Here is a 15,985-nt window from a genome sequence, read left to right on the forward strand (position 1 = left end):
ACCTCACCATAAGCCTCCCAATCACCAAAGGGTCTCCTCAGACCAGCGCCAGCCCTTTGGCTGGTGCATGTCTGAGTAGAGAAAGGCGGCACGTTCGGAGACAAGGAAGGAGACAGCGTTCTGGTGCAGGTTGTGTAAGCCATGACACCCACACTCCTGTCCCTTACACGCCCCATTATGCCCACCCCCCCCTCCCCGTTCTGCCCATCCTGCCAGCTTCCCTGTGCTTCCCTGCAGAGCCAGGTGCAGGAGCAGGTAGCTGCTGCCATTTCAAAGGGCAGATCCAAAATGGCAGCTGGCGGCCTGCTCTTTGTGACACCACAAGGCCTTTGCGATGTTGAAAGGAATGTTATGGCATCGCAACTAACCTTATAGGACTGGACTGTTATTGCCATATAGCTCTTTGTATGCTGCGTTTGTTCACCTGTCAAAGACTTTTATTAATGACTGGTTTTATTTCACAGCCATCTTTATCATCTGTTAGACTCATTGTTCTTTCATGTTGATCTCGGCAAAACAGCAGAATAATTGAATGAGGCAGAATCTCTGCAATATGAAGCCTCTTATCAGATCTGGCCAACCAGCCCGCGCAGGCCAAAAATCTGTCAGCTTTAGAGTCATGTAACTCTGTTGATTTCATTGTGGCTGCAAAATAGCAATTGAGCGCATAAATTCAGATGGCTGCTATTGGTGTGAATATCTGACAAATGGTCGACAGAAATCAGTTAATGGAAAATGGCACATGGCAAAAAGAGACAGTCAAAGATTTAAACACCTACTGTTTCAGCGCTGTCAGCCTCCCCTGGCACACATCTTTGAAATTGTACACAATTATTTTTTACAATTGAAGTTGTTGTCCTTATTGAAACCAGCAACTTCATCTATCACACTATTACTGCTATCAAAATTTATTTTAACAGTATCTTATTTTCCAGTTCACATCACCATGGAAAATCCAAGGTGCAACTCTGTACTGTTTGGCTGGGTGATATTGCATGGTTGATATTTTATTTCTGTTTATTTCCTTTAATTCAAGATGGGCAGGAGGCATGCACTTAAACATGTGCCTAGATGCTAGAGAGCAAAAAACCAATTATGTGACCAGAACTGCCTTCCTGGACTCCTGAGTTTGGCATAAAAAACATTTGTAAAACAAAAGAAAGCTTCACACTCCCAAAGGTCCACACTAACCCCATGACTGAACAATCTAGAAATGATCCAACAGCCATCCTGCTGGATCCATTCCACACTCTATTCCCATCCATATCACAACTGGATGGGAAAACAAAGGCAGAACCCAGCAGCAGTCCAATACCAGCAATAGAAGATCTCCTGATGGGTAGCCCAATGTCTCCATGTCGGGTGGCCAGCCTGTCACAGAGGCTCTGGATCCGGAGCAAAGCTCCACCCGTCCTGCCTCCCTCCCGCCCCTGGCACGCCTCCTCCCCCCTCACTGGAACACGTGCTCGCGGCCTCCCGCCACACCTCCACCTGCCTCTCTACTGCTCGGCGATCTGTGCGACCACTGAGTGGCGGAGTTCCAATGCTCACCTGACGCTAACCCAGTGCCGGCTAGCGCTGGGCTAGCACTGGTGGAACATCAGTGCTAGGGCCCGCAAACGTGCCTTGCGGCCATTTGCGACAGTGCGCACCGGCAGTGAACCAGCATGCAAAGTTTAGCATTGGGCCCTGAGTCATCCCACCTAAGAATCACACTGGATACTGTTGGGCAAACATTTTTAAAACCCTTGGTTGTAGAACCTCATGTTTGCTTCATTGTTCATTCTACCTATACCATTGCACACTGTTTTGCTGTTAATCTGTGGAATATTAATCTGCTGGTGCTGTGTCTAGTCATCCCTATTTCATGCTCCATGTCAACCAGGACAGTTACACCCAGCCACCTCCTCTCCTTGCCAGCCTTCTATCCCCCAAGAGCTACTGAAGCTGCTGAGCCAGCCTGAACTGGTCAGCCACTTTCTGGGCCTCTCTCTCTCTCAGCACCGTACCTTCCTTCCCTCCAAGGAATGCAATGCGGCAACCATGCCTGCTCCTTTCAAGGCCTCTGTCTAATTGCCTGATAAGGGCTTGCTTCATAGTTCTCTTTCTAAGACCCCTCTTGCCCAGGGAGATTTGCTTGGTTGACCCTTTGCTGCCACGACCGCTGCAACTCAAGCCTTGCAGAATTAGAATAGCTAACCTTGGTCCGTGCTGCAACTTTCCCGAAGACCCACCAAAACCCCATTATTTTCCCTGTCTTTGCTCTGTGTAAAGTCAAATTGATTGGGCACTTAGCAGTTATCCCCTTCTCTCTGTAAGTACTGTGTGTGTGTGTGTGTGTGTGTGTGTGTGTGTGTGTGTGTGTGTGTGTGTGTGAGAAAGCTTCTTCTAATTTTTGTACAATGGGGCAGTGACAGGGGCTAGGGATGGGCAGATTGGCAGCAGTGGTGGCTGCTAAATCCTAACCCCCTTCTTGGTTCCAATCCTGCAGAGATGGTCCACACAAACCTGTGCCAGCTATTTAATATACAATTATTCCCTTATCCAGAGAAGTCCTCCTGGACTGCCCCTCCCTCATCACAGGATGCAGTTGAACCATTTTAGTGCTGCTGGATCGGTGGGGTGGGGGAGAATAGGACTGGGCTCAAAATATGTATATTCTGCCAATGTAGCAAGTGCCATTGCACAACTAAATTCAAAAGAAAATGGACAATACAACAGATAGGTTTGACAATCAAGATAAAGCCAGCTACATGCACAAATCAGGATTTGTATTCCGACCCACTGCTTACTCAGGATTCAGTGTGTGATAACCACTTTGTGTTTATTGATTTCTAGTTTAATACATCTACCATCAATTGCATTTGGCAAGCAAGATCAGCAGAACGCATTAATCACCAACACTTCCTCTTTCAAATCCCATGTATTTTATATCTGAGAGATATTGTTTCCATCTAGAGTTAAGGATATCAATCTCCAAGAGAAAGCATTTTAGTCACAGGTAAATGTACACTTCTATGAGCCATGTTATCAAAGATGCAGCCTGGTAAAGCTGCAATCTTATACAGTATACACTTCCCTGGCAACAAGCCCCACTGAAAACAATGGCACTGCCCTCTGAGTGGACACACAGGCTTGCGCTGTAATCCATTTCTCCAGTCGAGGAAATTCATCTCTTTGGCTACCAATTTCCAAATGATGAATTAATGGTGGGTTAGCAACGATAATCTTTTAACAAAGATAACCAATGAGGGTTACTTCCACATAAGATTGCAGCCTTTAGGATATTTGGGGAATTTGTTTTAAACAGATCAGGAACTGCTTGGGCGGGTTAGGAGGGCTCTTCTTTATTTTAAATGAATGTTTAAACTCATATTTACTGTACACTTTTAATTTAATTGATTTGATTTGGATTTGTGGCTGTCGTTGTTCCCTGCATTTCTCCTGCAGTTGTCTAAGGGAGAATACCATATCAGTGGTGGACCTGCTGGCTCGGAATCCGCACTGTGATTCTGGATAAACGCTCTCTGCAAGTACCTGGAGCCTCTTTAGTGCAACTCGGGCAAACAACTTTCCTACAACGCTAAGGAGAGAAATGCCACGGTAGTTGTTGCAGTCACCCCGTCACCTTTGTTCTTGTACAGCGTGATGATGTTTGCATCCCTCATGTCTTGAGGTACTTCACCTTCTCTCCAGCAGAGACAGAGGATTTCATGCAGCTCAGTAGCGATGATCTCTTTGCAGCACTTTAGGACTTCAGCAGGGATGCTGTCTTTTCCAGGTGCCTTGCCAAAGACAAGGGAGTCCAGGGCCACGTGAAGTTCTTCTAGGGTTGGTTCACTGTCAAGCTCCTCCAGCAAAGGCAGGCACTCAATGTTGTTCAGTGCTTCTTCGGTGACTACATTTTCTCTGGAATATAGCTCAGAGTAGTGCTGCACCCAGTAGTGCTGCACTGAGCGGCCCGCTTGGAGGCAGGCTGTGCAGCATGGCCTTTCCCAGTTTGAAGAGACACTTTGTCAGCAGTCTGAGGCAAAGAGGCAAAGAAGGAAGGCCCATAGCCAGGGAGACAGACCAGGCTGCACTTGCTCCTGGTGTGGAAGGGATTGTCACTCCCGGATTGGCCTTTTCAGCCACACTAGACGCTGTGCCAGAACCACCTTTCAGAGCGCGATACCATAGTCTTTCATAGTCAGACTGAAGGTTGCCAATACTGATTTGGATTTGTCATATGAGGGTTAAAAATTTCCCTGCTTGATGATGTTACCTCTGGCCATGACATCATTTCCAGGTTAATGACATCACTTCTGGTGGGTCTCAACAGATTTTAAAAAGTGGGTCTCAGTGCTAAAAAGTTTGAGAACCACTGAACTAGCTGATAAAAGGCACACCTACTTCCAATTACCAATGAATCTATAAAAGCTACAGGAAGATAGTTCATAGATCATCCCTTGTCTCGGCTTGCACGTATCAAGAATATGCCATTGTATACAGAAGATGGATTGTTTTCTTTCCTGAGGTGCAGGCCCATTTATCTTTGTTCAGTTAGGCCACATGAGACAAGCGAGGACTCCTATTTGGTGTGAAGGATTTTCCCTCCGATATAGGCATGGATATTAGGACAACAGAAGGAGAAAAAAAAAGTGATTCATCCACAATGAGGACTGTGGGACAACTTTTAGAGATGCTGAAACACGAGGCGGAAAATGATGCACCCACATGGTGCCCCTGAATCTTCTCAGATCATTATATCAGTAGCTGCCTCTTCCCAAGAAGCCCTTTGAATTTCCTATGAATCAAATCATTGTTTGGGGATTTGGAACAAGAAAAATAGAGAAATGATGCCAGAAAACCCCCAACAACCTACAGAATCTTGAAAGATTCTCATGCCAGATCCCCAAAATACTTATTCATCTGTGAGGAAATTAGAGTCTCACTTGTAGGACATATTGGTGTTTCATGAAGCAATAGGACCATGACCTATTCTGAATAGTATTGATATCCACAATGTGTCCAGAATTCCAAGCAGAAATAGGTAGTTTCTGGATGGCAGAACATAATGTCAAGCCAGTGATTCATATCATATGGAATTATGTTATTTGCTTTGTAGGATGGCTATAGGAAGGGTAAATATTACAAATACAGAGGGAAAGCGGCTCTCCTACAAGGCAAATAACATCACGTGTTATTATGTTTCCCAAACTGCTGGTTGCGAGTCGATTTTTGGTGGGTCATGGAAAGTTTTCGAAACATGAAGAAGAAAAAAAACAGTTAGCAGAAGAAAATTGTTAGCTGGTATGAGGTAATCTTAGCCCAAAATTAAAAGTCATATTTTCTGATTTTCTCTAGTAATTGGCTTGCTATAGATCATGGGTGAACTCAATTTCAGCCTTTTGTCTGGCCTGGAAGTCCCTAACTGTACAACTTGCTCTCCACTTCAGCTGGGTATCCTGGAATGACTGTCAAGGTTTTGGGGAACAGTCCTTGAGTTTCATTTCTAGAGATAGTATAGCAAATATCTACACACAGGCATACTATATGTAAGGTCCCTAGCAGCCTCAGGAACACAGGACCCCAATTATTATTAATTAATAATGTATTAATTATTTTATTAAAGAAAACATTATTTCTTTCTGGATATCTTTTCTTGTCTAGTGGATTGCGATAGATAGTTATTTTTAAAAGTGGGTCCCAGTACTAAAAAGTTTGGGAAGCACTGTATTAGGTTATATGTGTAGTATTCTTCTCCCAAGAGCAGCAGTTTAGGACACTGATGCAACTGCTGATGTAACCATAGTTTTCTTATCATAAGTGCAATGCATTTGCAAATGCATTGAATAGACTTAAAAAAAAAATTAATTCTGTAGTTCGTGGCATTATGTCATCTTGCCATTTACCTTCAGGGTAAATGTTAATCTTGTGCATTTCCAATATAGGTGAATTGCTATTAGAAATTGTATCTACTACAAATTGTAATAAAAAGTTGGAAATATCAGTGCGTGTCACAGCAAAGACTCAAAAATGTGCAACAGGAAATACAACAATGGGGAAAACAAATAAGACATTTTATATACTGAATGTTTCTAAACAAAGTTTAGAAAGTCTGGGGCATTTGGTGGGCCGCTGTGAGATACAGAAAGCTGGACTAGATGGGCCTATGGCCTGATCCAGCAGGGCTGTTCTTATGTTCTTAAAGTTGATATTAACTAAAATTATCTTCATTTTGAATAACAGAACATACTTGGAATGACAACAAAATTAAAACTGTTTCAACTGGATGATATTAAAAAAAAATGATTTTTGTAAGATGAATGACATCATTTTTCCCAACAGAATTGGAGTCTAGTTATTTGGGGAGGAGTTGTAAATTGGAGGAAAATGGAGGAAAGAGTTTACTCCTACACATACTCAGAAGTAAGTCCCACTGAGTTCTGAGAGTCAAACAAGGCATGAAGTTAGATGCATTGCATAGAATAGAATTTTTTTTTTTTTTTAAGAAAAAGCCAACCCCCTTGAAAACAGCAGTTGCAGAGGACCCAAAACAGCTTGGGGGACTGCACAGAAGTGAGGTGCAGGACAGAGGTGAATTTTTACCCCTTGGCCTCCATGTCTTTTTCTGCCCCCCATTTTCGGTGGAACCCTAAAAGTGCCATTGTAGTATGCTTCTAAGTCAGTGTGCTGAGGATGAGGCTGCAGTTTTTCATTCTAGCATGGCTTCAGGACATATTCCATAGGAGGATGCCTGTGAACTATGCTGCTTATGGTTCCATATGTGGCAGTGACATGCAACAGGGGAGGGATTCTTGTTTTTCATTTTCACTCTTTTAGAGGAGTGGGCAGCATCTGCCTTGCTCTGTGGATGTTCGGTGTAAGTGGCCATTCAGCCAATGCACAATTTCTGTATAAGTAAGTACATTGTGTACAAACAGCTGTCTAATGGAAGTAAAGTATATGAAACGCCTAATGGCAGGGTAGACGATTATGAGTGTAATGGCAGAACAATTAGAACTAAGAGAGGCGCTCTGAATCTAATGGACTGTAGAAATTAGGGCTATTAGCTGTATGGAGACGTTTGGGCCAAAGTAATGCCAACTGCCAAAGTAGTAGGTTTGTGAAAAGCCAGACATTCAACTGTTTCTTTGGGATCCCACAACTTATGAGACAGAGGCTATTGTGGAGGAACAGCCTGTCTGTAAACAGTCATTATATATAACATGATGATGAGCTTTGGAAATAAATTGAACTCCAGCTAAGATGACCTTGAATGTGTTTCAGGGGAGCAAACACTTCTGTACCAAGGTGTTGACAATTACTTCCTTGCCATTCAGAATAAAAGTAGTGGAAAAATACTGAAGAGTCAACATTGCTGAAGTCACAAGGAAGGCTGATGTCATATTATTCTTGTAGTACAGGTGCCAATTGAATCAATTTCAGGTTTACAGGACACGCTAGAGATTTCATCAGAAGAGCTGTAAAAGCCTGCTTTCCCATTACCGGGAACGCAGTCAGAGTGTGTGAGGCTGCTATCAAAAAATGACAGCATATTTGTGGTTCCTCTTGTCCCCTGGAGGGCAATATGAGTGTTAGCTCAATAAATTATCTGTAGATGTTTGAATGTTAGCAGAATTCTAAAAGAAAAATAAAGGGGGAAAAGGGCTGTGAAGTAGTATGCTTTGTGTATGTTCTGGTGCTGTACAGTTACTTGTAAACTGGGCTGGCCTAGTTATACCCAGTGTGTAATTAGTCTGTGGAACTCCTTGCCATGGGATGTGGTGATGGCATCTGGCCTAGATGCCTTTATGCCATGGGATGTGGTGATGGCATCTGGCCTAGATGCCTTTAAAAGGGGATTGGACAGATTTCTAGAAAAGTCCATCACAGGTTACAAGCCATGATGTGTATGTGCAAACGCACATACAATGTGTCACAAATGTGCAACAAGCAGCTGCCTCAGATGGCCAGGTGCAAGGGAGCGGTAACAAGATGCAGGTATCTTGTTGTCTTGGCATCAGTTGGCCATCAGTTGGGCCACTGTGAGATATAGAAAGCTGGACTAGATGGACCTTTGGCCTTATCCAACAGGGTTCTTCTTATGTTCTTAATACATATGTATGTTCTTAATACATATTAAATACTACTGTATTTCTGTGAATTCAATGGTGGCATTGTGAATTAAAGAAAAATCTGTGAAGAACAGGGCGAAAGGATGAAGGAGGAACATTAAGCATTTTTACACACTTTTGTATATAAATTATAGAATTGAGCTGTATGTTTATTTTAAAAGCACTCTGCTTTAAAACAGTATCAGATTACCATATATCAGTGGTTCTGATGCATTTAGCACCAGGACCCACTTTTTAGAATGAGAATCTATCAGGAACCACCAGAAGTGATGTCATGACCAGAAGTGACATAATCAAGCAGCTAAATTCTTAACAATCCTAGGCTGCAATCCTATCCACATTTACACAGGAGTAAGCCCCCTTGACTATCATTGTTAAAAGAATACACATAGTGGCTTGTTAAAAGTACACGTCTGAAACATTTCCCCAAATGCAGTCACATACCGTGGTAGCATCAAGTCTAAAATATTAAAAATAAAATATTGAAATGAATGGGGACCCACCTGAAATTGGCTCCTGACTCATTTAGTGGGTCCTGACCCACAGTTTGAGAAACCCTGCTGTATATGGTTATATGGTCATAATAAGGTTATATGGTCATAATAATAGCTAATCTAAAGAATGAGATACAGTTAACAGTCAAACCCAGTGGCCTGTTGGGTGGCTGCTGTCACGCTCTGCAAAATAAAAGCTTTTCTAAATTAAAAGTGATCAAGCCAAGCACTTGTGGAGGTGTCAGTTTCTAAATTTTATTTCCCATGATGTTGTTGAACTTTGCAGTGGCCTTTCTTGGCATCATTTACCAAATGTAAACTTCCGGCCACTGTGTCCTCTCCAGTCACTCTGCTTGAATCTGAGCCAGATATTGGATTTATCACTGCACAACAAACCAATAATAGATCTGTCTTGCACTAGGCCTAAACTAAAAAGCCTGTATAAGCATATTATTTCTTCTAATATACAGTTAGTAATGGGATGACTGAAATAGTTGGCAACTGGAAAATAAACACAAGGTGCTGAAGTACCTTTTACCAATAGCCATTTATGATTCCACTTCATGCCATGGGACATTTGTAATAATGTGCACTGGTACATCAGGATAGTCAGTGCGGTTATAACCATTTTGTTTCTCAATTGCTACTGATAAGCTCATTCTCCAGATTTTGTCTAGCTGGAATCTAGTCATTAAAGGCAATGGTCATAAACACACAGCCCACAGCAGCCATGAACTCAGCTGCAACCTGAACCTGTTAGAACAGTTGTTTCCCCCCTGGTCTTTGTAGGACACAGAGGTCTTTACACAGGTTATGGCCATTACATTCTGAGTGTCCTAGGCAAACAGCCTCAAGACCTGTTTTGCCCATCTAAAAGGTTTTAATTTACTTAAATGAAATAAAGACAAGCTGTGACATCATTATGTCAAATGGCTTCTTTCCCTTTTTCCAGTAGAGGGAGAGGGAGAGAGTTTAGGCTGCATTTTCAGATCTGGCCTGACATCTCTTAAAAAAAATACTACCCAGCAGGGAAATAAAACTAAAGTGGAAGTGATAAATGACATCCTTTAAAAATAAAGTCTTTCAAGGGCCTTTTGCAAAACTGCATTGACAGCAGTGTCCAACAGGCAGAATGGAAAACTGATAATTGGCTTCATTTTTTCCCCTGTTGAATATACTTGTACATTTTGGGTTTAGTCTAATAGAAATACAGTATGTGAAACTGCCTAAAGTTCCCAAATAGTCATAGGGAATAAAAAGAAGCTCTTCAGTGTATTCTGATTAGAGAACAAGTGCTTGAGGCATCAACAGGATCCTGCACCCTCCAAGGAACCACCAATGTCAGTCCAAAGAATGATCCTGTTTCATTTGGTGGCTTTGCCGCTGGGGATCATTTCCAGGCTCTTGTTCCCTCCTGTCCTAGCCCTCCTCTTTATTCTCAGTTTCTACTTGCATCCACTCCCCCTCATCCTTCTCACGGTGTAATTTTAGCAAATGAGTAGAAAACTGCATAGTTGCAGCTGGATATGAAATGCCACATTGTGGATGATACTACAGTTGATACAAGCACTAAATGCACATTTGTGCTTGCATGTTTTCTTAATTACATTAGCAATGAAAATATCCCTGCTGGAGCTCCAAAAGAGAAGCTGGAAGCTTTACTGTCCATTCCTATGCCTTATGATTGCAACCGCTGGAACAAAAACTTTTCCAGGTCTACTGGGCTTCCCAATTCAGAGTCTAGGTGTCCCTGCCCATACAGCATCGACAGCTAGATACAGTAATATGGAAAACCAAACACACTCCTAAGTGATTCTAAAATCATTGAAATATAGGAAATCACTGCAGAAAATTAGCATCATTGTTCTTAGGCTCACACTAGAATGGAAAGTGTGCACCAAAATGTAGCCCCGCAGCTGTGTCCGTGAGCTCCTGTACACTCCTTTGTGGCAAGCAAATCTACATGCCAAAGAGATACTGTAGCAGGCCACTTTCCTCTTGGATCTGACACTGTGTTAGAATTTCACGTATGCATTCCTCGGCCTGGTGCATATGCCTTTTCAGTAGTAGCAGCAGCAGCAGCAGCAGCAGCAGCTGCGATGCACCCAGCATCCTGTGTGGGCAGCAAGGCCAGGTGAGATAGGAAAATGGAAGATCTCAGGAAATTTTGAGACCTGCTCCTTTGGCTCCTGGGTCTCCTTTTTGACTCTGGACTGGGGTACAAATTACCCCCTTTACCCCCTCTCATGGGTGCTGGTGGAGCTTTCTACATTGTAGGAAAATTGCAGCACCATGAATTTTCCCTCTTGTCTGATCTCAGAAGCTGAGCAGGGTCAGGCCTGGTTAGTACTTGGATGGGAGCCCGCTTGGGAATACCAGGTGCTATAGGCTTATACCAGGGGTGCCCAAACCCCGGCCCTGGGGCCACTTGCGGCTCTGAAGGCTCCCAATCTAGCCCTCAGGGAGCCCCCAGTCTCAAATGGGCCTCTGGCCCTCCAGAGACTTGCTGGAGCCTGATGCAACTGCTCTCAGCATGATGGCCAACTGTTCAACCTCTCGTGTGAGCTGTGGGCTGAGGGCTCTCTCCAGTGCTTGCTGTTTCACATCTGTGATGCAGCAGCAAAGGAAAGGCTGGCCTTGCTTTGTGCAAGGCCTTTTATAGGTCTTGAGCAATTGCAAGACCTTCATTCATTCATATAAGTTCCATCTCTAATATATTCACTTATGTAAATTTATTCAAATTTGAAATGTAAATTAATTCTTTTTCTTCTGGCCCTCGACGCAGTGTCAGAGAGATGATGTGGCTCTCCTGCCAAAATGTTTGGACACCCCGGGCTTATACCATAGTCTTTCGAGACTGAAGGTTGCCAACCACAATTGTATTCTGAAGCTGAGTGGCTGAGGACCAGTGATTTAAGACAGCCTTTGGCTGAGATGAAGGAGGTTAGTTGTGCAGTTTCCATTCGCCATGGGTGTCAAAGTGTTGTCCTTATGCACCTCTAGTACTGAACTGTATGTGCCGTTGTCTTTTGTGTGACTCTGAGTTAGGAAACCTCTTTCCCAGGTTGCTTCCCTTGGGTCTGGGCTGGAAAGGGGCTAATAAAAGCATGCTGCTGCTGCTGCTGGAACGCTTCCAAGGCTGAAAAACTGCTCCCAAGCGTCTCTAACTCATGGTGCTGCTTTTTGCACCCGTTTCACCCAAAGCAAGCCGGATTGTACATCGTCCTCCCTGCCCCGGGCACCCCAAGAACCTTCTTTCTTCTTCCACTCCCCAGGAGTCAGCCACCCCCTGCTAGGCAGGTCTGTGCAGCAGGCACTCCAGGGTGCAGCCTGGAAAACAGGCTGGAAGTCAGTTCTGGGGACTCTCATTCATTTCAAGCCTGTGCTCCCAAATCAGCCTTCCTGCTCTGCTCTGCTGGCAAAGGGATTCTATCCAAAGAGCAGGGAATGTCCTTCCCCACCAGATGCCTTTTCAGGGGGATGCCTCTGAGCTGCACTTTCTCAGCCCCAAGAGAGGAACAGACAACACAGGGTCGTGGAACGTGATGCTCTGCTGGCTGCGAAAAACTACATCTCCCAGAAGGCTGAGCGGCGCGTCCGGAAATTGAGTTGTGTCCTATGCATTCCCGGAAGGGACTGAGAGCGCGGGTGATTTGGAGTCCTCCAGGCGGGAGAGGCAGAGTTCTGGCTGCCGCACCATGTCTCTTGCCTTGACTGACTCGCGATGGCCACGTCCTCTGGAGCCCCTGAAGGTAAGTTCAAGTGGAGGGGAGTCCAGCCTGACTGGAAAGGAGTGTGTGTGTGACACTAAGGGTGTGTGTGTGAGAGAGAGTGAGTGACATTAAGGGTGTGTGTGTGTGTGTGTGTGTGTGTGTGTGAGACACTAAGGCTTAAGTTACTTATTTTTTCTCTTATGGTTCAGCCTCAGATGAGGAATCAGTCCTGGAACCCATTTGCACTCTCAGGGTGGTGGTGGTGATCTGCTCTTAAACAGATAATACAATGAGAAAAGGGTGTCTCTGAGCATGTGCAGAGTGCTTTCTCTTTGGCCCAGAAGTAGCATCAGACATTTGATTCAGTAAATGACTGCCTGATCAGGTGTAAGAACATACACCCAGACTATCTGATCAAGAGTGTGTATGATTCACCCAGACTTGGTCCTTGCTTCTGGTACCCCCCTCTTATTAGACCTGTCTTGGGAGTGCTGTGAGGTCATTGAGGGCAGGAGGTCTGGTCTGGGCAGGAGGTCTGGTCTAGAGGGTTGAGCCTCCATTTGCCTGAAGATAACATCGGAAGGCACCGTGCGACCTTGAAGCAGCTGACAAGCTGAGCCGAGCTATTCCATCTGCTCTGAGTGTGGGAGGATGGAGGCCAGAATGTGTGACCAGAACAAGAAAGAAACATCTGAATGTTGTGGTTTCTTGAAAGATAGAAACCTTCTTTCAAATTGTAAAAATCCCTACGGGGATTTAATTTGCTTGCCTATGTAAACCACCTTGAATAAAGTCTAAGGAGAAATCTGAGGACCAAGAAAGGCGGTATAGAAATACCTGTAGTATTATTAGTATTATTATTGTTGTTGTTGTTTGCAGGTGGAAAGTGTACATGTTGAACCTCCTGTCAAAACAGCCAAAAATAGCATCCTTCATTTGATTCAGGAAATGATTGTCTGATCAGGAGTTATTCACCAGAGCTGATCCTTGCTTCTGGTACCCCCTCTTAAGAGACCTGTCTTGGGAATCCTCTGAGGTCTCTTTTTCTCATGCTTTGCAAGTGGGAAGTGTAGATGTTGAATTTCCAGTCAAAACAGCTAGAAGTAGCATCCTACATTTGATGTAGGAAATGGCTGTCTGATCAGAAGTGTGTATCATTCACCCACAGTTGATCCTTGAGTCTGGTACCTCCTCACCACAGTTAATCCTTGAGTCTGGTACCTCCTCTTAAAAGACTTGTTTTGGGAGTGCTCTGACGTTGGTCATGGGAAATTTAGATGTTGAACTTCCTGTCCAAACAAGTCTCAAGTCTCCAGAAGGTGGAGAAGATTGCAATCTTTGAACCGGTTGTAAATGCGTGCAGCATTAACTAAGGATTGTGAAGTGTATGTGTATGACCAGTAAATAAAGAAAATATAGTATTAAAAAATTTGAAAGTATTGGCAATAAGTCTGAACAATTGCTAAGGAAATTATATACAGGAATTATATACAGGAAAATAGTGAAACGTCTGCTATTCAGTCTGCTAATCATTCAATTACAGGTATATAGTTGTGTACAGTTTCTAGTGGCATCCTACAACAGCCAACAGAATGAAAAGAGTTCAGTAAAGTTGTGAATTTAATACTATGACCAGTGTTGATCACACTATGATCAGTGTTGACATCTTTATGTACACTAACTGCCTGAGAATTGAGGATCTGATGAGAGACCCTGTTAGTGCAGTTCGATATTGAGGAAGCTTCATTTGAAGTCATAACTTTTCTTAGGTCAGAACAGATGATTCTCTGTTATAAATATAAAGGAATTGGATATTTTTGTACAAATGTCCAGTAAATCCAGGAATCTGTTAAAACACTCTTCCAGGGCCAGAAGTGATAGAAAGGTAGCAGAATCTTTTCTCAAAATCTTTAAGTAATGACTTTGTCATCTTGATGTTTATGTACCTCATTGTGCATCAGTTTAATTTCTCGGGTATTTTTCTTTGTTCATTGCGGATTGCACTTCAAGCATGTTAATTGTGAAAAGAGTGGCTGTTGCCTCTTGGGTGTATAGACAAATAAGTTCTAAATTATTGAAGCTAATGTGCAGAAGAAAAATCTGTGGGTGCCAGGGCAATTTGGCATTTTGTTTCAAATAAAAGTGGTTTGGGGCTTGAACCTTCCTTATGTACCTTGTAAGAACATATGCAGAAAAGACTTCAACTTGGGTCTATTGTACGGAGAGAATGGTGTCCTTTGATTAGGATTGGGTATTTGATTGGTCAAATAGTGAGTGGTAAGTGGAAACAAACTGCAAGCCGGTCAGCTGAAGAAGCAGAGGTCTGGCACAGTCAAACCACCCAGCTCCCATGACCATGTTTTATACTAACTGCAGTTTTTGGTACACTTCACAGGCAGCCTCACATATAGCATGTTATCAAGTCATGATGTTACAGGTGTATGTGCTCAGGTTTGAATGACTTGGGTATTTATGCAAGTGGCATGCTAGCCCAAGTTGAGGCCCTCCTGGCCACCAGTGGAACTTGGGCGTCAAGGAGCAGCAAAGAATCCAGAAGAATGCCCAAGCAGCATACCTGCTGCTGCAGAGGTAGTGCAACCCCACTTAAAACAGGTTGCCGATCCAGGATCTGAATCATAGATCTCCAAATCAAGAGGAACTCTGTTTTGTCCAAATTTAATTTTAACTTGTTTGCCCTGAACTGCTCCCAGACACTGATCATCTGCATACTGGTAATGGTGACAATTCTAAATTGTCAGATTATCTCCCCCAGCAGTTTCATGTAGATGTTGAACAATATGAGGGGGGGGGGGGGCAGAATAGAACAACCCTGAGGCATGTCACAATCCTAAGGCCTAGGTGAAGAATAGATATCTCCCAATACCACTTCTGTGACCTACTGGCCAGAAGATGATCTTAATGTAAGTATGCGCATTGTCAGCCCAGACCAATTTAGTCAGTAGGTAGTTGATATGATTTTACCTAATCTGACCCATGAGTAGATAAATTCTGAATTAGACAAACTGATTACTGATCATGGTTAAAACACTAATTTTGATTTATTGCTGCATGAATTTAAAATATCAGTTTCTTTTTCAGTGTAAATGTGTCTTTTGGCTCTAATAAAGAGCCATTTTTGGTACATGTGGCATTTGGGGCAGGAAATACCATATGAATGGGAACAGTGGGGTAACTGCTTAGAAGTTTACTGTGTACGTCAGCACATATAAAGTGATCATCCACCTATAGTAAAGTGGTAAAACTAATGTTCCTGTGTATATACCAAGTATACCACTTTTTTGGATTTTTGATCCATAGTTATCCTGGGTTTCTGTGAAGCTAGGGGTGGTGGATGAGTGCCTCTGTATACTGCTTTTGCTGCTATGTAATAAGCTTTTAAGTGCTTTCTGTGTGTTTCCTGTGCTTTCTGTTTGGTTCCAGACAAAAAGAGCAAGAACCAGACATGAAAATAGTATTTCTTATGAATATTTGGACACAACAGTATTTTGTGTTGTGTGTATTTTAACTTTTGTAAGACACCTAGCAGGTTTTAAGAACTTTATACTTAGTAGTATTAGTTTTTAGTTATGCACTGTCAGTAAATTGCATTAGTAAGTGGTAATACCATTCAATGATTAGAGGCTTAAAAAAATTCTTT

The 15,985-nt window shown here is 43.1% G+C and overlaps 1 protein-coding gene across 1 annotated transcript in view; it reads left to right on the forward strand.

Moving 5' to 3' along the window:
• The first annotated feature begins 12,312 nt into the window (after positions 1-12,312).
• RAD18 (RAD18 E3 ubiquitin protein ligase) overlaps positions 12,313-15,985 on the forward strand; it is a 152,808-nt gene continuing 149,135 nt past the window's right edge. Inside the window, exon 1 of the mRNA XM_066612984.1 lies at positions 12,313-12,366. Coding sequence (XP_066469081.1) covers positions 12,313-12,366 — 54 coding nt within the window. The remainder of the gene's footprint in view (positions 12,367-15,985) is intronic.

This window comes from Tiliqua scincoides, chromosome 2 (assembly GCF_035046505.1).
Source record: "Tiliqua scincoides isolate rTilSci1 chromosome 2, rTilSci1.hap2, whole genome shotgun sequence".
Lineage (NCBI taxonomy): Eukaryota > Metazoa > Chordata > Lepidosauria > Squamata > Scincidae > Tiliqua > Tiliqua scincoides.